At 39.8% G+C, this 21,877-nt stretch overlaps 1 protein-coding gene across 19 annotated transcripts in view; it reads right to left on the reverse strand.

Annotated features, from left to right (window-relative positions):
- RBFOX1 (RNA binding fox-1 homolog 1) overlaps window positions 1–21,877 on the reverse strand; it is a 2,430,619-nt gene that overhangs the window by 1,036,723 nt on the left and 1,372,019 nt on the right. The window contains exon 1 of one of the 19 annotated variants that reach the window (XM_073362513.2): window positions 3,994–4,015. The exons of the other annotated variants lie outside the window; for them this stretch is intronic. Within the exon in view, the coding sequence (XP_073218614.2) occupies window positions 3,994–4,005 (12 nt within the window). The 5' untranslated portion in view covers window positions 4,006–4,015. Of the gene's footprint in view, window positions 1–3,993; window positions 4,016–21,877 lie in introns of those variants that run through there. 19 annotated transcript variants of the gene reach the window in all.

The raw sequence follows: 21,877 nt of genomic DNA on the forward strand, positions 1-21,877 counted from the left end.
TTCTTATTATGTCTTCAATATTTCACCAGAGTCTCATATTCCCAATTCACTGCTACAGTCTTCTAGTCTGGAACATAGTTCGGCCCTTATTTCAAACATAATGAAAAAGTAAAATAACAAAAGAGAAAGTTAATGGCCACAGCCATTTCTCTGGTTTCTCACCTGAGAGAATCTACATGCATTTCTGGAACAATGGTTATGTGATAATGGCATGCATCCTATGAGATAGTTAATGTTCATTAAAAATTAGACTCCTATCTGCTAGGGATGGTTTAGAAATAATTCAATGAATCCTTCTTTAATCCAAGGGGAGGCATTGGCTACTCATCATAGATTATTTCTAATGTACAGGAATGTGTATGAACAAATGCAGCAGCCATTCGGTGATCAAGGAGTATGGAACACTGTATAAATCTAACTTGCATGTCATTCTGAGCTCTTTTAAGTTTGTATTGCTACTATGCAATTTCACCATTTCTTGAGTAGAAACTAAGTTATTTATACCCCCAAAACAAGCAAACATATATATTTTAAACCAGTTAACATTGCTAAGTGAGAACAATGTGCTTATACGGATCACATTGTTTAAAAGGTAAAACCTGGGCTGTGGAAAATGCAGGATTCCATAAGGAAATGAAAACATTGTATCCTATTGTGGAAAAGGATTGCTACTGATGATCAGCTCATGCACATGATGTATGTATGCAATCTTTTAATTTTTATGGATGACACAAAAATTGGTGGTAAGGTAAATAAGAATCAGGGCAGAGTAGTCATACAGAGTGATCGGTAACACATGGCAAGCTGGGCCCAATCAAACAAACTGTGTTTTAGCACAGTCAAATGCAAAGTTATACATGTAGGGACAAGGAATGAAGGCCACACTTACAGAATGGAGGACTGTATCCTGGAAAACAGTGACTCTGAAAAGGATTTCGGGGTCATAGCGGACAAGCAACTCAACATGAGCTCACAATGCAATGCTGTGGCAAAAAGGGCTAATGTGATCTTTGGATGTATAAGCCAGGGAGTAGTGAGATGATTTTACCTCTGTATACAGAATTGGTGAGACCAATACTAGAAATATTATATACACCAGTGAGACCGAGACTAGAATACTGCATTCTAGTGACCACATTTTCAAAGGATGTTGAAAATTTGGAGAGCATGCAGAATCAAACCAAAACAATCATTCAATTTGGTTAGTAAAAAGAAAGAAAGGTGTCTTAAATAGAGTGTACGAGTACCTGCATGAGGAGAAAATAGAAGATATTAAAGGGCTCTTTAATATAGTGGGCAAAGGCAGAACAAGAACCCGAAAGCCAGACAAATTCAAATGTGTAATAAAGAATACATTTTTAACAGTGAGGGTGATTAACCATTGGAACAAACTGCCAATGAAAGCAATGGATTCTCCATCTCTTCATGTCTTCAAATCAAGAGTGTATGCATTTCTCTAGCCAAATAGTTACCTCTGCACTGAGCCAAGTAATTTGTAAGTGAAATTTAATGGCCTGTGATACAGAGGAAGTAAGACTAGATGATCTAATGATTTCTTCTGACCTTAAACTCTATTAATTTGCTGAATTAATAACACAGACTTAGTTCTAGTTGTCAACTTAAAAAAAAAAAAGTAGTGTCACTATTGGAAATGTTCACTCTTTCCACACACTCCCCTTACTAAACCAATTGGCCTGTAACCAAGACAGCTGAAAAGATAAGAACTAAAGTAATTACAGGAGTTAAACATATAGCCAAATTATATTACAGTACACACATCCTTCTATGACCCGCCAAAAATCTCATCTATGGTACCAGTTAAACAGATGAGCTAAGAGAATGGATGACTCAGGGAGGGAAGTTTCAGGAAGGGTTCAGACACTGAGCTTATGCAAGGGTCTAGGGGAAGGAGGAAAGGGAACACTAAGGGTATGTCTATACTACATGGCTTTTAGCGACATGGCTGTGTCTCTACAGCCATGCTGCTAGAAGTCGTGCAGCGTAACTGCTGTTTGTCGGCTCTCCTGCCAACAAAAAACTTCCACCCCCAATGAGCGCTGTTCGCACTAGCAATGGTCGTGGCAAAACTTTTATCTTTCATGGGGGGAGGGTGACCAGGGATGCAACCCCATCTCTGGCGTCCCTAAACCTTTGCCAACCAGAAGCTGGGACTGGAAGACAGGGGATGGATCATTCAGTCAATTGCCCTGTTCTGTTTATTCCCTCTTAAGCACTGGCCACAATTGGAAGACAGGATACTGGGCTAGATAGACCATTGGTCTGACCCAGTATAGCTGTTCTTATGTTTTTATGCCTCAGCACAGAGCAACACTACTAAGGCATACCCAGTCTGTCCACTTGAGAGGAAAAATATAAAAATAATGCAGAAAGTGTATGTACATCAGGGAGGACACTTTATTATGGCCCTGATTCTACTCCCATTTGAGGTCAGTGGCAAAACTCTCTACATGGGAAACTAAAAAGTTCAAAAAGCCCTAGGTGGGAAACTATAAAATTATCTATGATCCTCTCTAGGGAAAATTCCTTTTCACATTGATTCATCCACGCTTCAGCATACTCTCAAAAGTAAACTCATAGACTTTAAGGGTCTTTAAAGACAGAAGGGACGTTTATGATCATCTAATCTGACTTCCTGCACAACGCAGGCCACAGAATCGCACCCACCCACTCCTGTAACTAACTCCTGACCTATGTCTGAGCTACTGAAGTCCTCAACTTGTGGTTTAAAGACTTCAAGGTGCAGAGAATCCTCCAGCAAGTGATCCGTGCCTCATGCTGCAGAGGAAGGCGAAAACCCCCCAGGCCTCTGCCAATCTGCCCTGGAGGAAAATTCCTTCCCGACCCCAAATATGGCGATCAGCTAAACCCTGAGCATGTGGGCAACACTCACCAGCCAGACACCCAGGAAAGAATTCTCTGTAGTAACTCAGATCCCAACCTATCTAGTGTCCCATCACAGGCCATTGGGCATATTTACTGCTAATAGTCAAAGATCAATTAATTGCCAAAATTAGGCTATCCCATCATGCCATCCCCTCCATAAACTTATCAAGCTTAGTCTTGAAGCCAGATATGTCTTTTGCCTCCACTGCTGTTCTCTTTGAAGGCTATTCCAGAATTTCACTCCTCTGATGGTTAGAAACTTTCATCTAATTTCAAGTCTAAACTTCCTGATGGCCAGTTTATATCCATTTGTTCTTGTGTCCACATTGGTATTGAGCTTAAATAATTCCTCTCCCTCCCTGGTATTTATCCCTCTGATATATTTAGAGAGAGCAATTTTATCTCCCCTTAGCCTTCTTTTGGTTAGGCTAAACAAGCCAAGCTCTTTGAGTCTCCTTTCATAAGACAGGTTTTCCATTCCTCAGATCATCCTAGTAGCCCTTCTCTGTGCCTGTTCCAGTTTGAATTCATCTCTTTTAAACATGGGAGACCAGAACTGAACACAATATTCCAGATGAGGTCTCACCAATGCCTTGTATAACGGTACCAACACCTCCTTATCTCTACTGGAAATACTTCGCCTGATGCATCCCAAGACCACATAATTTTTTTTCACAGTACAATATTCATACTGCTATTGGTAATGGAACAAAATGAAGGATTTCATTATTATAATTAGTTTTAAGGATCCTGGGTCTCTTAAAAATTAATCTGGAAAAACTACTAGTTTAAATATATATCCTCTAACATATAACTCAATAGATAAGGCAGAAGACACAGAAGATTTGAATGATTAAGTACTTTATACAATGATTCTACGCATCCACTTAATGAGAGATAGACAGACAGATCCTGCAAAACATATTTGTGTTTTGGATGGGTACAAGTCCATGGTGATGAACGGTGTTAAAACTATGGAAAAGATTCTCAGCACCTGTACATCAGCATAGCTTCATTGACATCAACTGAGCTATGCCAATTTATACCAGCCAAATATCTGGCCTCATGTCTGAGCTCAACCCAACTCACATTTTGGGGCATCAAAGAGACTCGATGATGATTACAAACAGCTGATGTAAATAAGACTTGCTTTACTGAAATCAACAGAGAAAGGTAGATTTTAGAGTATTGTTACATTTTGGTACAACTGGCCACGGTTCTCAAAATACAGAAATCAAAGTGTAATTAAAATCTTTTTAAACTGGTTATTTTTCAAAAATAATTTAAAAAGTAAAATAAATACTTTCCAATGTGGCATGATTTGCAAAAAAATAAAAAAAAATAAAATACATTACCATCATCATTATCAAACTGTTTTAGTTGTTTTATTGCATATATTTTCTAGTGTAGTATTTCTACTACATGCATTATAAGATGTCTCCCTGGGCATTCAGATTTAATTGCTTCCCATCCTTCACCAAGCAGATCCTCATTACAAATTATTTTCAGCACTGTAAATCCTTTAGCAATGATGACAGCCAACCATGTGACATACAAGGAGAAACACACAGCAGGAGAGCTGTGAGGAAGTTGGAGCAGACGGCAGCCTTGTGAGAGAACTACACAGCTAAACTAATACCTATACATAAGGCTACATTTTGGTCACGGGTATTTTTTGTAGAAGTCATGGACAGGTCACAGGCAGTAAATAAAAATTCACAGCCCGTGTCCTGTCCATGACTTGTACTTTATATCCCTGACTAAATCTTGGGTGCTCTGGTACAGGGGGAAGCCCTGGTGCGCCCTGGGTTCTTGGGGGGGGGTGGGCGGCCTGGGGCTGCAGTGAATGCTTGGGGGTGGGGAGAATCAGTGGCGTGCAGCCTGAGACCCCCACTGGTGCTGAGAAGGCGTGGTGAGGCAGTGGTTCGGGGTCCGCGCTGGTGCTGGGCAGGCAGCAGGTGATGGTGTGCTGCCCAGGACTCCCGCTGGTGCTGCTCGGGTGGCCCCCAGGCCAGCCGAACCAGCTGCTACAGAAATCACGGAGGTCCCAGAAAGTCTCGGAATCCCTGACTTCTGTGACCTCCATGACAGATTCACAGCCTTACCTATACATCAAGAAACATACACTGTTAGAGAATTTCAAATATTCATCAGCTATGACAGATTCTGTGTGCTTAAGCATTTCTCATATGAAACCACCATACATGGAATTGTGTAGGCTAATAAAAGCAAATAGGTTCACTGGAGAAAACTCTCCTTCCTAACTCCCTAAACAAGCGATCAGCTAGACCTGCAGCGTCCATCAGATCAGGTTCCCATTCCTAGTTCAGGTGGATAGGGTAGGCTGCTGAAACAGAGTCAAAAGAAGTTCCACATGGTCCCTGTGCTGGGCTAAATCCTGGGAACCAGGGAATGCTGGCCAATCAGCACCTTTCTCCCAATGGGTGCCAGAGACTCCCAAGGCAGAAGCTACCTATCTTCCCTTGGGAAAAGTCTCCCTCCCTTGTTACTGGGTCTGTCCCCCTTTCACTGCCAGCCTCATCAATTTTCCCCACCCATTTACGTGGGTGGGTGTCACATTTCTGCCTTCCTATTCATTGAGTTTCTTCATATAAATAACATTATTTTCTACTGGTTTCAGAGTAACAGCCGTGTTAGTCTGTATTCACAAAAAGAAAACGAGTACTTGTGGCACCTTAGAGACTAACCAATTTATTTGAGCATAAGCTTTCGTGAGCTACAGCTCACTTCATTGGATGCATACTGTGGAAACTGCAGAAGACATTATATACACAGAGACCATGAAACAATACCTCCTCCCACCCCACTCTCCTGCTGGTAAGTTAATCGGGAATTACTGGGATCCATTCTTGAAAGAAATAATCGTTCCAAAATTCCATTGTTGGTTAAAGTTTTGTCTATCACTCGCTAGTCATTCAGGTCAAGATTCTGGCATGGCAATAATGTGTTGCACTTTTTACAAGTGAACTTTTTTAAGTCAATGTAACTACTCCCAGTGCATTAAGGCCAGCATGTGCATAAGTCTTTGTAGTACTGGACCATAATTATTACATTCAGAGGTGAACTTAGGAGAATTGAATGCATTATCACTACATGTTTCCCTCTAAAACTTCAAAGGTAAAATTAGGTTCTTGGATATGTACAGGTAGCTTCTCTTTAAATAAAAGTTTTTGTGTGACCCCAAAAGCAGAATTTGGAAATGAAGCTAGAGTATATTTATTTCCTAAATATTCAATCTTATCCTACGTATAACTTTTATTATAAAAATCTGAAGATTTTATCGTTAGTGTTTTATACAATGAAAACATTAAAACAAAGAAACTGAAAACCTAATACATAAATAAATAATTAAAATCTTATCTAACTTCAGTGTTGCACTTATTAGCCGTACAATGGCATGTTGTTTATAATACTTAGCTCTTAATTAAAGTAAGTATCCACTAATCTCCAAATGTTAATGAGGCTCACTATCTTATTGCTTGTGACAATTGATCCTCTGAAATTTAACAAGTATAAGATGAAGTGAGCTGTAGCTCACGAAAGCTTATGCTCAAATAAATTGGTTAGTCTCTAAGGTGCCACAAGTACTCCTTTTCTTTTTGCAAATACAGACTAACACGGCTGTTACTCTGAAACTTCTCATACACTTTATCTACTCTATTCGTTATTCACAGAAAAGAGATGAGTTATCCGAGATAAGGAGGCACTTAGCTTCTAAGACAGATTCTCTGACACAGATACTGTCTGTGTTTGAACAGGATCTCACACTGGAACCAGTTAATGAAAGAACCCCCATTAAGAAAAGCATTTGAACATGTGCTTAGCTTTAAACATGTGCAATGGGTTTTAAGTACATAACTAAGTGCTTTGCTGAAACAGGATCGGGTTATTTTCTCCAATGTGCATGACTTTACATTTATCCACATTACATTTCATTTGTCATTTTGTTGCCCAATCGCTTAGTTTTGTGAGATCTTTTTGAAGTTCTTCACAGTCTGCTTTGATCTTAACTATCTTGAGCAGTTTAGTATCATCTGCAAACTTTGCCACCTCACTGTTTTCCCCTTTCTCCAGATCATTTATGAGTAAGTTGAATAGGATTGGTCCTAGGACTGACCCTTGGGGAACACCGCTAGTTACCCCACTCCATTCTGAAAATTTACCATTTATTCCTACCCTTTGTTCCTTGTCTTTTAGCCAGTTCTCAGTCCATGAAAGGATCTTCCCTCTTATCCCATGACAACTTAATTTACATAAGAGCCTTTGGTTAGGGACTTTGTCAAAGGCTTTCTGGAAATCTAAGTATACTATGTCCACTGGATCCCCCTTGTCCACATGTTTGTTGACCCCCTCAAAGAACTCTAATAGATTAGTAAGATATGATCTCCCTTTACAGAAACCATGTTGACTTTTTGTGCAACAATTTATGTTCTTCTATGTGTCTGACAATTTTATTCTTTACTATTGTTTCAACTAATTTGCCCGGTACTAATGTTAGATTTACCAGACTGTAATTGCCAGGATGACCTCTAGAGCCCTTCTTAAATATTGGCGTTACATTAGACTATCTTCCAGTCATTGGGTACAGAAGCTGATTTAAAGGACAGGTTACAAACCATAGTGAATAGTTCCGCAATTTCACATTTGAGTTCTTTCAGAACTCTTGGGCGAATGCCATCTGGTCCCGGTGACTTGTCACTGTTAAGTTTATCAATTAATTCCAAAACCTCCTCTAGTCACACTTCAGTCTGTGACAATTCCTCAGATTTATCACCAACAAAAGACGTCTCAGGTTTGCGAATCTCCCTAACATCCTCAGCCGTGAAGACTGAAGCAAAGAATTCATTTACTTTCTTCACGATGACTTTATTGTCTTTAAGTGCTCCTTTTTGTATCTCAATCGTCCAGGGGCCCCACTGGTTGTTTAGCAGGCTTCCTGCTTCTGATGTACTTAAAAAACATTTTGTTATTACCTTTTGAGTTTTTGGCTAGCTGTTCTTCAAACTCCTTTTTGGCTTTTCTTATTACATTTTTACATTTAATTTGGCAGTGTTTATGCTCCTTTGTATTTGCTTCACTAGGATTTGACTTCCACTTTTTAAAAAATCCCATTTTATCTCTCACTGCTTCTTTTACATGGTTGTTAAGCCACAGTGGCTCTTTTTTTAGTTCTTTTACTGTGTTTTTTAATTTGGGGTATACATTTAAGTTGAGCCTGTATTATGGTATCTTTGAAAAGTGTCCACGCAGCTTGCAGAAATTTCACTCTAGTCACTGTACCTTTTAATTTCTGTTTAACTAACCTCCTCATTTTTTCATAGTTTCCCTTTCTGAAATTAAATACTACAGTGTTCGGCTGTTGAGGTGTTCTTCCCATCACAGGAATGTTAAATGTTATTATATTATGGTCACTATTTCCAAGCAGTCCTGTCATAGTTACCTCTTGGACCAGATCCTGCACTCCACTGAGGACTAAATTGAGAGTTGCCTCTCCCCTTGTGGGTCCTGTACAGCTGCTCCAAGAAGCAGTCATTTAAAGTATCGAGAAATTTTGTCTCTGCATTTCGTCCTGAGGTGACATGTACCCAGTCAATATGGGGATAATTGAAATCTCCCACTATTATTGAGTTCTTTATTTTGATAGCGTCTCTAATCTCCCTTAGCATTTCATCATCACGATCACTATCCTGGTCAGGTGGTCGATAATAAATACCTACTGTCATATTCTTATTAGAGCATGGAATTAGCATCCGATGAAGTGAGCAATAGCTCACGAAAGCTTATGCTCAAATAAATTGGTTAGTCTCTAAGGTGCCACAAGTACTCCTTTTGTTTTTATCCACAGAGATTCTATGGAACATGTGGATTCATTTAAGATTTTTATTTCATTTGATTCTACATTTTCTTTCACATTTTGTGCCACTCCCCCCTGCATGACCTGTTCTGCCCTTCCGATATATTTTGTACCCCGGAATGATTGTGTCCCATTGATTGTCCTCACTCCACCTGGTTTCTGTGATGCCTATTAGATCCATATCCTCCTTTAACACAAGGCACTCTAGTTCATCCATCTTATTGAGACTTCTAGCATTTGTGTACAAGCACTTTAAAAACTTGTCACTGTTTATTTGTCTGCCCTTTTCTGATGTGTCAGATTCTTTATGTGAATGTTTCTTGTCTGGCCCATACTTTATCCTCTTCCATCCCCTCCTCCTGACTAAAACCTAGAGAATCTCTATCAATAGACTCTCCTCCAAGAGAAGTCTCTGTCCAATCCACGTGCTCCTCTGCAGCAATCGGCTTTCCCCCATCTCTTAGTTTAAAAACTGCTCTGCAACCTTTTTAATGTTACGTGCCACCAGTCTGGATCCACTTTGGTTTAGGTGGAGCCCATTCTTCCTGTATAGGCTCCACAATCCCAAAAGTTTCCCCAGTTCCTAATAAATCTACACCACTCCTCTCTACACCATCGTCTCATCCATGCATTAAGATTCTGAAGCTCTGCCTGTCTACATGGCCCTGCATGGAAGCGTTTTTGAGAAAGCCACCATAGAGGTCCTGGATTTCAGTCTCTTTCCTAGCAGCCTAGATTTGGCCTCCAGGATGTCTCTTCTACCCTTCCCTATGTCATTGGTACCTACATGTACCATGACCACCGTCTCCTCCCCAGCACTACACATAAGTCTGTCTAGATGCCTAGAGAGATCCTCAAACTTTGCACCAGGCAAGTCACCATACGGTTCTCCTGGTCATCACAAATGCAACTATCTTTGTTTCTAATGATCGAATCTCCCATTACTAACATCTACCTTTTCCTAATGACTGGAGTTCCCTTCCCCCGGAGAGGTAACGTCAGTGCGAGAGGATACCCCAACATCATCTGGAAGGAAGGTCCTACTACGGGAAGGTTTCCCTCTGCTCCCTCTGATAAATGACAGTCGGCATGGATTTGTCAAGAATAAATCATGTCAAACCAAGCTGATAGCTTTCTTTGACAGGGTAACAAGCCTTGTGGATGGGGGGGGAAGCAGTATATGTGGTATATCTTGACTTTAGTAAGGCTTTTGATACTGTCTTGCATGACCTTCTCATAAACAAACTAGGGAAATGCAACCTAGATGGAGCTACTATAAGATGGGTGCATAATTAGTTGGAAAATTGCTCCCAGAGAGTAGTTATCAGTGGTTCACAGTCATGGTGGAACGGCATAATGAGTGGGGTCCTGCAGGGATAGGTTCCGAGTCCAGTTCTGTTCAATATCTTCATCAATGATTTAGATAATGGCATCGAGATTACACTTATAAAGTTTACAGATTATACCAAGCTGGGAGGGGTTGAAAGTGCTTTGCAGGATAGGATTAAAATTCAAAACGATCTGGACAAACTGGAGAAATGGTCTGAAGTAAATAGGATGAAATTCAATAAGGACAAATGCAAAGTATTCCACTTAGGAAGGAACAATCAGTTGCACACATACAAAATGGGAAATGACTGCCTAGAAAGGAGTACTGCAGAAAGGGATCTGGGGGTCACAATGGATTACAAGCTAAATATGAGTCAACACTGTATCATCATTGCAAAAAAAGCAAACATCATTCTGGGATCTATTAGCAAGAGTATTGTAAGCAAAACAAGAGAAGTAATTCTTCTGCTCTACTCCATGTTGATTAAGCCCCAACTGGAGTATTGTGTCCAGTTCTGGGCACCACATTTTAGGAAAGATGTGGACAAACTAGAGAAAGTCCAGAGAAGAGCAACAAAAATGATTAAAGGTCTAGAAAACATGACCTATGAGGGAAGATTGAAAAAAATGGGTTTGTTTAGTCTGGAGAAGAGAAGACTGAGAAGGGACTTGATCACAGTTTTCAAGTACATAAAAGCTTGTTACAAGGAGGAGGGAGAAAAATTGTTCTTCTTAACCTCTGAGGATAGGACAAGAAGCAACAGACTTAAATTGCAGCAAGGGTGGTTTAGGTTGACATTAGGAAAAACTTCCTAACTGTCAGGGTGGTTAAGCACTGGAATAAATTGCCTAGGGAGGTTGTGGAATCTCCATCATTAGGGATTTTTAAGAGCAGGTTGGACAAACACCTGTCAGGGATGGTCTAGATAATACTTAGTCCTGCATTGAGTACAGGGGACTGGACAGGATGACCTCTCGAGGTCCTTTCCAGTTCTATGATTCTATGATTCTATATTTTAACAAAGGACCAAATGTTGAGACTCAGAGGTCTACCAGCTAGGGCCAGGCAAATAAGCCACAGAGAATAATTCATCAGATGCTTTCAGCCTCTTTTGCTGTTTATCCAGAATCGACAGACAGATAGTGATTTTCACAAATGTATCTGTATTCAAAACAAGGTTTGTTTGTTTTTTTTAAATGACTTAATTGTGAACTCTTTACTCTGAGTATCTGATAGCTGAGCTGGTTAGTTATAATTGATCAGAGAAATCACATGATATTCTTTCTGTATCCACAATGAATAATGTGCACACATCTTTAGAATGAATATCAACACATTGATTTAACATTAGGCTTCTGTGCACATTTGCACATGCAAATTAGAAATTCATTTTCTGAGAAAATCTGCACCAAAGGGTGGAAAGGACAGAGTGAGTGGCTAGAGGTAGTTCATTTAAACTTCAAACAAATATTTAAACTTTGTGCAGTATTTACTCAGTCCCTTGTCCACGCAGCTACAGACTACTTTATCATTATATGTAGTATGACTGAGTGTATTAAACAATGTACCTTTCAGCTCACAAACCTCACTTTAGTGCAAAAAGGAGTTTGGCTCAAAAACAGAAGGCACAACAGCATTGTTTGTTCAGTGAACAGGTAATAAACAAATTGTGCATCCATGACACAATCACTCGTGCACTGATTTTTACATTTATTACATTTGGGGAAAACTAGTGCAGAAAAAAATCTGAACCAACACAAAATTGACCAAAATTCATACAAAATATTTTTGAGGGGGTTCAAAATTTTCAACTGATTTTTTTTTTTAATTTTCAGAGTGTACTTTCCATCTTAGTTCTATTAGGACCAGAAATGCTGATTATTTCCCTTTATTTCAGCTTGCATCTCTTCTGTTTTTTTAAAAAAAGACAATTGTTTAAAATTTTTCTCACATTCCCCACATTTTCTGCCTTCCTTAAATTTCTACATACTCTCACCTTTAACTTTCTTGTATACTGTCTTTAAGGTATAACCACATTTACTTCAATACATACATAACACATTCAGTGTTTTCACATACTTTATAGACACACCAAAGTATGTGAAAACTTTCTTTTTTTTTCTTGAAAATTTTCCTAACATTGCAGCTCCCTCAGGGATAGCGCTAGTCAGTTGATACTTGCAAAAAGTCTGTTCTACCAGCACCTTGACTAAACTAGCATGACCGCAATTACTGTGAATAGCGAGGGTATATCAGATTAGCAATGATGGCTTGTCATAAATATAAAGGGAAGGGTAAACCCCTTTAAAATCCCTCCTGGCCAGAGGAAAAATCCTCTCACCTGTAAAGGGTTAAGAAGCTAAAGGTACCCTCGCTGGCACCTGACCAAATTGACCAATGAGGAGACAAGATACTTTCAAAAGCTGGGAGGAGGGAGAGAAACAAAGGGTCTGTGTCTGTCTGTAGTCTCTTGGCCAGGGACAGAACAGGAATGGAGTCTTAGAACTTTTAGTAAGTAATCTAGCTAGGTATGTGTTAGATTATGATTTCTTTAAATGGCTGAAAAAAGAACTGTGCTGAATAGAATGACTATCCCTGTCTGTGTGTCTTTTTTTGTAACTTCAGGTTTTGCCTAGAGGGATTCTCTATGTTTTTAATCTAATTACTCTGTAAGATATCTACCATCCTGATTTTACAGAGGTGATTCCTTTACTTCTATTAAAAGTCTTCTTGTAAGAAAACTGAATGCTTTTTCATTGTTCTAAGATCCCAGAGTTTGGGTCTACGGTCACCAATACAAATTGGTGAGGTTTTTTCCAAACCTTCCCCAGGAAGTGGGGTGCAACGGTTGGGAGGATTTTGGGGGGAAAGACGTGTCCAAACTACGTTTCCCAGTAAACCCAGTTAAAGTTTGGTGGTGGCAGTGGAAATTCCAAGGGCAAAGGGTAAAATTAATTTGTACCTTGGGGAAGTTTTAACCTAAGCTGGTAAAAGTAAGCTTAGGAGGTTTTCATGCAGATCCCCACATCTGTACCCTAGAGTTCAGAGTGGGGAAGGAACCTTGACATGGCAATATACATTTTTTTTTCAGAAAAAAAACCCACTGTAGATATTTGAAACACTTTGTAAGTTTATCTTTCCATTGTTTAAAAAAATAATTTTCCATGGTTGAGTTCACTGTTGCATTAATCTCACTCTCTTTAACAGATTTGTGTGTCAGTGTCCATATCCTTGCACCATATTAAAGCATATGATGTAGCTTGTTGTTTATATTCTCTGCCTTGCACGGATGCATGTTTTTCAACAGGACTACTGCCTAAACAGTAAATCTATACATTTGTAATTCTCTCGATCCAAATATGGTAAAGAGATTCAGATTTATCCTATTAGTCACAGACATTGTTTTCCAAGAACTGATCGTGGGTTTGCAAGCAATATTAACTGTCCTTTGTAGTAAATTACATTGCACAATCACATTGAGCTCTGAATAGGACAAAGCAGTCACAAACCAACTAAACTAAAAGGTGATGAGAATACACTATCTAATTCCTTTCAGAATGCCAGAAGAAGTCTATAAACAAAAGTGCATTGTGCAAAGGGTCATCCTTCCAAACCTGTAATAAAGCATGAAAGGGACAAACCATGACAGTTTGCTGGAACTGGATCCTTAATGCTGTCTAAGGGTAAGACAGTATTAAATGGGAGGAGGCTTGAAAAAGGCAACTGTTGCAAAAGTACCTACATATGATCAAGTTTATTTAAAATAAATATATATATATATATATATATTAGGTTCATTCCCCTTAATTTTCCTGGGTTCTCGTTTTATAAAAAGTGAAGATCAGCATCAGTAATTGCAGGATATGGGTGTGTCAGTGCAAAACGTTAATTAGTGGAAGGGGAGGGGACAGGTGAATAAACCCCAACCCCCTCCATTGCTAGTGTGCTCGCATGGCAGAAACATGGGATGAGGAACAGGACACAACTCAGGTGCTGCTGCAAGGCAAGGAGAGCCTCTCAAGGCAGGGCAGGATTAATGATTAGGCTTCATAGACCCATGACTAGTGTCCTGAACTTTGGGGTCACATGATAGCATCATTGCATACAGCCTGGGGTCCACAAGGAGCTGACTGCTTGCAATGTGAGGCCATCTCTAGTGCATGATGAAGAGGCTACCAGACTGTGGCCTCCTTCCCACAGGGACTCTGCCCACTTTACCCCAGATCAGCTGTGAGTACCTGGACAGGGCCCTCTTCTGGCTCTTTGGGTAGTTGGTGGGAAAGCAGGCAGGGAAGAATTGAGAGTGGTGCTGTTCACTGCCACTGCTTTTGAGGAAGCCACGATGAGAGAGCAGAGCAGGTGGGGCCTTGGCGCTGCAGCTGTGATTGAAGCCCTGAAAGATGGGGGAATGATTTTCCACGCAGAAAGGAAGGCACTGGGGAGAATCCAATCTGTCTGTGGCAGTGAGGGTAGGGAGCAGGCCAAGACAGAGTTAAGGTTGTGGTAGGTTTTATCTGGTGTATGGTTTTGTTCTAGTGGTGAGGAGTGTGTCTCTGGGTAGAGGTTATGTACTTAAAATGTCTTAACTTTTTCTTTCCTTGCTTGTGTGGTTTTGCGCTACAAATCAACCTGACCTGTATGTAGTGTTTTTGTGTATTTAATGTAAGTAAATAATAGTGACATACGGGATTGTCATTGTTACAGCATATGAAAGGCAATGAACATAAAAGAGGCAGAACCAAGAAGAAAGGGCTTGTTTCATTGTCACTCTTAAATAGGCTTCCCTGGAGTAAGAACATCCTCCAACATCTCCCAAGATTTGGAGATCAGGGTCTTGATACGGTAATTATATCCATTAGCAGTGAGTATATTTACAAGTTCTATTTCCACTTCAAGTGGGGGAAGGTTAGGATCTTTCCAGCATCTGAAGATGATTGTTTTCTCTAAGTGAGGGCTGTGAGAGTACATTTTTGAGGTATAAGCATGTGCAGTTTTGCTTGTTAAGGTCAAAGAAGCAAAGTTGTACAGTGGAAATTATAGAATGACTTAGTCTGTCTGAAACTTAGCAATATACAGTTGTTGAGGTAATGGCTGTTTCCTGGCAAGAAAAGAATGGGCAGTAGTGAGGCAGAGGACTAATTACATCTTCAGCAGGTTGCAAATTTGCCATCTCAAATTGTACAGGTGTCCAACAGCAGCTGTTAAGGACTCTGCCTGATTGGCAGCAGTTTGTTACCTAGAAAATGCAGTATCCCTTTAAAACACAAAATGTTGTGACTTTAAATGGAATTGGTTTGCCTGTTTATTACCCAGCTTTGAGAAAATGAAGAATCAGCTTTAACAAAAGCAGAATGTAACACTGATACACAGCAATGATTTAGTACAATTTGGGGTGGATCACTGAAATCATAATTATACTACTAAGAAACAGTCTTCTGTTTCTGCTTACGGAATGGTGAGTGTGTAGAAAATTTTCTGATAAAAACTCAACAATGTTGCTTTTGCAAGGAGATAACATTCCTTTAGTGAATTAGCACAGATATTGCAGTAACATTAAATACTTGGAGATATAGTTATGATTTTAATGGTGACCTCAATACATCAACACAGACAGTCATATGGGGATTTCTTTTCTGACTGCATCAATAGGTGGGATGGCAAGTACTACACATAGATCTCCCTCAAATAAGAGAAGGGGAGACCTCAGAGTAAGCACAAATAAAGCTAATTTAGTTTAATGAGTGACTTAGAGAGAGAGTGCCCTTAGAACTCCTCACTTAATGAGTTGCACACCAGTCACATGGGGTTGTCATATAATTACTTTTACAAACAGTAAAGGACCAATGTCTTTGAACCAAGCACATCAAATGCAGCATATCATCTGTTCAAAAGCTCCAAATTCTATAACACCTACACATGTAGAATAAACTTGCATGTTTTTTTTTTCATTCAGTGGAGTCAATAATGTTAAGCCCCAGTGGAAACAACAACCACGACAATGAAAAGGAATGGCACCTACTGCCAATATCAGTTCCTAAATACATTTAATGAGATTTTCCCTCACTAAACACTATGCTTGGTGCTGTACCAAATAAAGAATAATGGATGGTCCCTGTCAAGGACCTTCCCCCAATATATATTTGTTGATTATTTGCTTAACATAGTGAACACATTTCTTTAAAAGTATTAATATTTATACCTCTTCGTACTAAACTTTAAACTTGATCAGCGGAAGTCACACATACAGTACCACTGGAATAATAGATACAACAGACAGAAATCTGCCACAGCCAAACCTACAACTGTTTTCAATTGCTTTCTTGTTGAATTACTACAAAAAGCCTTTCTAAGGTAGAATGGGGGAGAAAAATCTGAAAGAACAAATGGGCAAATTGCTGTACATCTTCTAGTGAATTACTGCAGCAAGTCCCTCAACTTCAAGAACCTTCTTTTGCTTTTACTTGTGCAAAAGAACAAAATGATGTATTGCATGATAATATGGTAAAATTATTGCAATATATTTGACAGCTAAATAAAAATGTTTTCTTGACTGCTTATTTTTTTAAATAGTTCCTTAAAGGCTTTCTGTATGTTTACTATCAAAGACTACTGCATTTAAGTAATTTTTATAGTGAACTATCAGTTGCCCTTGTACTATTGCACACGCTGTTGTTTAAGTAGGCAGAGCTATAAACCCAATGAGAAAGAGAGCAGCATACGAAGTTGCTGCCTGTGGTATACATCGGCAGCATCAAGGGATTCCTCTGCTTGTAACATCAAACAGGCACTCTATGGGCTTGATTTTCCTCTCACTTTCACCAATGGAAATCAGGCTGAAATGGGAATGATGGGGGGCTACAAACACTCTCCAGCCCCTGCATTCAGTGTTGCTGTATCCTTTACCCTCCAGTTACTCATTAATAGGGTGACCAGATGACAAGTATGAAAAATCAGGACAGGGGGTAGGGGGCAATAGGCACTGATATAAGAAAAAGCCCCAAATATTGAGACTGGCCCTATAAAATTGGGACATCTGGTCACTCTACTCATTAACCAACCCCTAAGCCCCTTCCACCTGAACCTAGAAATTCCACCACACACATCTCTGAAACTTTCTTCTGTGTTCCCCAAGCCCTGGTGCCTAAAATATTTCCTGAAATTTTGGAATTGATCTGACGTGGTGTTCAAAAGTTACCATGTTACAGACAAACAGAAATGTCACTGAGTTGAGTGTAGGGCCTCACCTTACTTAGTGAATAACTTCTGTTTTGAGATTCAAAACAAAGGCAACTTTGTCTTGTAGCTGATTACTCTAAAAATGAAGATGCATCTGCATATTGATGTTCTGTTCCTAACCACTGAAAAAGCTGTGGGGAATGAATCCCCAACACACCCTTTTTTTTTAAAGGTTATTTTTGTGTTACATTTTAAATATCATATTATATTAGGAAGTATGTATGAAACATGTTATAACAATAGAGGAAACAATGTTTTAGAGTCCTGAGTAGGTGTGTGTTTGGCTGGTACAGTCTCCTTTTTCTTTTTCTTTTTTTTTAGGAGAGAAACAAGTGGTGGCTGCCACAATACTGTGAGAAAAAAATTTGGTTGTCAAGTATACAAAGATGCATATGTACACACACACACACACACACACACACACACACACACAGAAGAAAAAGTGCAAACTACAAAGTACAACTGCCTTCAGGCTGTAGCACTAAAACCAATAGCTCAGCCAGAGAAACAGGATAAGTGAGGTGGGAACAGGCATGGGCTATTAAAAAGTCTTGTCTTTCTAAATTTGATAATTCACAAGTATGGTGACACCCTGGAGATTTACACAACTTGGATGATGCAATATAAAAAGAAACTTAACAGCAGTTGTGTGAATCATTATGCAGTTGATTTTATAGTTCATATACACACTGTAATTCTGTTGGTTACAGTGCTGTGAAAGCTGATATGAAAAGTGAAGTACAACTTTTTGAGATAAGCGGAGAGTTACAACTATTTTGACAGGTGACAGGGGGATTTCTGCTATGTCCATTAAATACCTGAACAACAGTTATATAACAGATATGGCAAAAACACCTCTTTCCTAGTTAGTAGTAAAATAAAAAATAATGTTTTCCAGTAATTTCCTCATGAGAAGGCCATATTTCACAAAAGCAACTCCAGTTACATCACTGCTACTAAACTGACTTTTTAAAAAGTTTTTAAAAACTCATCCTTTTTTCTAACAGGGTGAGAATTTCACTTCACCCTCAGAAAGCTGAGGCAACAAAGTTTTATGCAGATGATATGTGCAGGACTTGGAGGATAAAATTGCCATGCATTCCCTATGTGGAGTCAGGGCTTGGGGCTATAGCACAGCCTCCTCTACTGCAATGGCTATCTACTCCTGGGGGAATTCTGCACCACTGCAGAATTTAAGTTCCCCACAGTTTTCTTTGCTTCCCTGCAGAAAAATAACTTTCTGATGGGGAAGCAAAGGGAAGCCACAAGAGCAGTCATGCGACCCTCCCCAGCAGTATGCTTTGTGCACCCAGGGCAGCCGGCAGAGAGTTAAATCACTGTGAGACAGGAGGTGGGATGGGGAAGACCTGGATGGTGGTTCCTATCCTGTGCTGAGCTCAGCTGCTAGTCCAGGTTAGGCTGGGTTGGGGAGAATGGAACTTCCTCATCCCCCACACTAAGCCCGTCCATATCTGGATCCTGCTTTGCTGAGCCTACATCCCACACTTGGTGCACCTGGCATGGAGAGGCAGGGCCCTGGAGTGTTTCTGGGGCAGGCCCGGTCCTTGCACTATGTCAGTGTTGGGTGCAGCCTCACCACTGAGTCTGTGCCCTGTGTGTGGGGGTGGGGATTCTCAAAGTGATGTCTCACCTCTGTGCAGCCAGTGGCCTGTGCTCCCCAATACTATGCTGGAGCCTCCACATTTATTTGACAAATAAAATTTGCATAACTTTGAATAATTTTAAAATATTGTGTGCAGAATTTTAATTTTTTTGGCACAGAATTTTTCAGCGCAGGGACTCTTTGCAAGGTACCTGATCAAGATATATTTGAATATTTATGTTAATAAAGGTGCAGCCTGTCTATATGCATTTTATTATACCTAGTGTTTAAGTTTACTGGTCAATGTAAATGTACTGCTTTTTAGCCAACAGACTAATAGATTTTTATGTAAATGTACAGAGGAATGCTGTACTGTGTCAGTGTGAAATTAGGAAAAATGAAGATAAAAATTTGTTACACAAATAAAAACATTCAAGAGGAAATACTTACTCTATGTTCGTGGTACAAAAAAAAAAAGCCGAGGAGCTGAAAGTTTATATTAATTGCCACTGTAATTAATAAGACATATAGCACATGGTTAAATCAGCTCTGCCATCTGTATGAACTCTTCCCTAGTGGAAAGAGTGTATATTTACCATGTTCATCAGTATAGGATTGTTACTTTCATGCCAAGTCTTGTTCTATTAGCTCCCACTAGTTCCATTTTCTAAACAATCTGAGTATTTCCATTATACTTCTCAGCCTGGGCCCAACCCTTCCCCACAAAAATCAACAAATAACACATTGTCCTGAACTTCGTACACACAGTATATCATTATATGAATAGCAAAAATAAAAACTGGACTATGCATTACATGTATTATATATATTGTACATATTATAATTAGGGCATAATGTAGTATATCATAGAATATCAGGGTTGGAAGCAACCCCCTGCTCAAAGCAGGACCAAAACCAACTAAATCATCCCAACCAGGGCTTTGTCAAGCCTGACCTTAAAAACCTCTAAGGAAGGAGATTCCACCACCTCCCCAGGTAACGCATTCCAGTGCTTCAGCACCCTCCTAGTGAAAAAGTTTTTCCTAATATCCAACCTAAACCTCCCCCACTGCAACTTGAGACCATTACTCCCTGTTCTGTCATCTGCTATCATTGAGAACAGTCTAGATCCATCCTCTTTGGAACCCCTTTTCAGATAGCTGAAAGCAACTATCAAATCCCCCCCTCATTCTTCTCTTCCGCAGACTGAACAATCCCAGTTCCCTCAGCCTCTCCTCATAAGTCATGTGCTCCAGCCCTCTAAAAATGTTTGTTGCCCTCCGCTGGACTCTTTCCAATTTTTCCACATCCTTTTTGTACTGTGGGGCCCAAAACTGGACACAATACTCCAGACGAGGCCTCACCAATGTCGAATAGAGGGGAATGATCATGTCCTTCGGTCTGCTGGCAATGCCCCTATTTATACAGCCCAAAATGCTGTTAGCCTTCTTGGCAACAAGGGCACACTGTTGACTCATACCCAGCTTCTCGTCCACTGTAACCCCTAGGTCCTTTTCTGCAGAACTGCTGCCTAGCCATTCGGTCCCTACCCTGTAGCAGTGCATGGGATTCTTCCGTCCTAAGTGCAGGACTCTGCATTTATCCTTGTTGAACCTCATCAGATTTCTTTTGGCCCAATCCTCTAATTTGTCTAGGTCCCTCTGTATCCTATCCCTACCCTCCAGAGTATCTAACACTCCTCCCAGTTTAGTGTCATCTGCAAACTTGCTGAGGATGCAATCCATACCATCCTCCAGATCATTAATGAAGATATTGAACAAAACTGACCCCAGGACCGACCCTTGGGGCACTCCGCTTGATGCTGGCTGCCAGCTAGACCTGGAGCCATTGATCACTACCCATTGAGCCCGATGATCTAGCCAACTTTCTATCCACCTTATAGTCAATTCATCCAGCCCATAATTCTTTAACTTGCTGGCAAGAATACTGTGGGAATAATATGCAATATCCAATATTATAGAAGTGATGGAGGTACAGAAGAGTTTCCCTTTAAGTACTTTGTGTACATTCTAATATTTCAAGACACAAATAACTATGGTAAACTGAAGCTCAAATAAATAAGACAGGGGAAATATTTTCCACATCTAGGTTTCCTATGAATCACTCTTCCCTTTTAAAAATTCCTCTCTACTCACCCTCAGATACCCATACATTAGGTTGACAATGCTTTCAGCCAAGGAGCACTGGACATTGTTTCCTCCAGAGCCAGTCACCATTTCTTTACAAATAGTAACCAAAGGCACTCCTACCCTCAAAGCTTGACTGCTTGGCTTGATCTCAAATCTCTCATATTATTTAACTTTCAGAAAGTCAAGAACCAGCTTTAGCAAAAGTCACCCGAGAGCTACAGAATGTAACACTGCTACACAGCTATGATTTAGTTCAACTAGGTATGTATAGCTAACACCATCATCACACCATTAAGAAACAATCTTCTGTTTCTACTTATAAAATTGTGTGTAGTGGTACATTTCCTATTAAAAACTATACAATGTTGCTTTTACAAGTAGATAATATTGCCGTAGTGAAATAGGACAGATACCACAGTGATGTTAATTACTTGGAGATGTATTTATAAAGATTTTAAAGGTGACCTCTATACATCAAAATAGACAATCATCTGGGGTTTTCTTTTCTGACTGCATCTATACGTGGGATAGCAACTACTACACATACATCTCCCTCACATCAAGAGAAAGGCAGACTTCTGAGTAAGCACAGTAAAGCTATTTAGTTTCATACGTGAAGAACTACTTAGAAAGACAGCCTTTAGAACTGCTCACTTAATGAGTTACACACCAGTCACATGGGATTGTCATAGAATTTACTTTTACAAACAGTAAAGGACAAATGCCTTTGAACCAAGCACATCAAACACCGCACATTTTTCGTTCAAAAGTGCTGAATT

The sequence above is a fragment of the Lepidochelys kempii genome, chromosome 10, assembly GCF_965140285.1.
Source record: "Lepidochelys kempii isolate rLepKem1 chromosome 10, rLepKem1.hap1, whole genome shotgun sequence".
Lineage (NCBI taxonomy): Eukaryota > Metazoa > Chordata > Testudines > Cheloniidae > Lepidochelys > Lepidochelys kempii.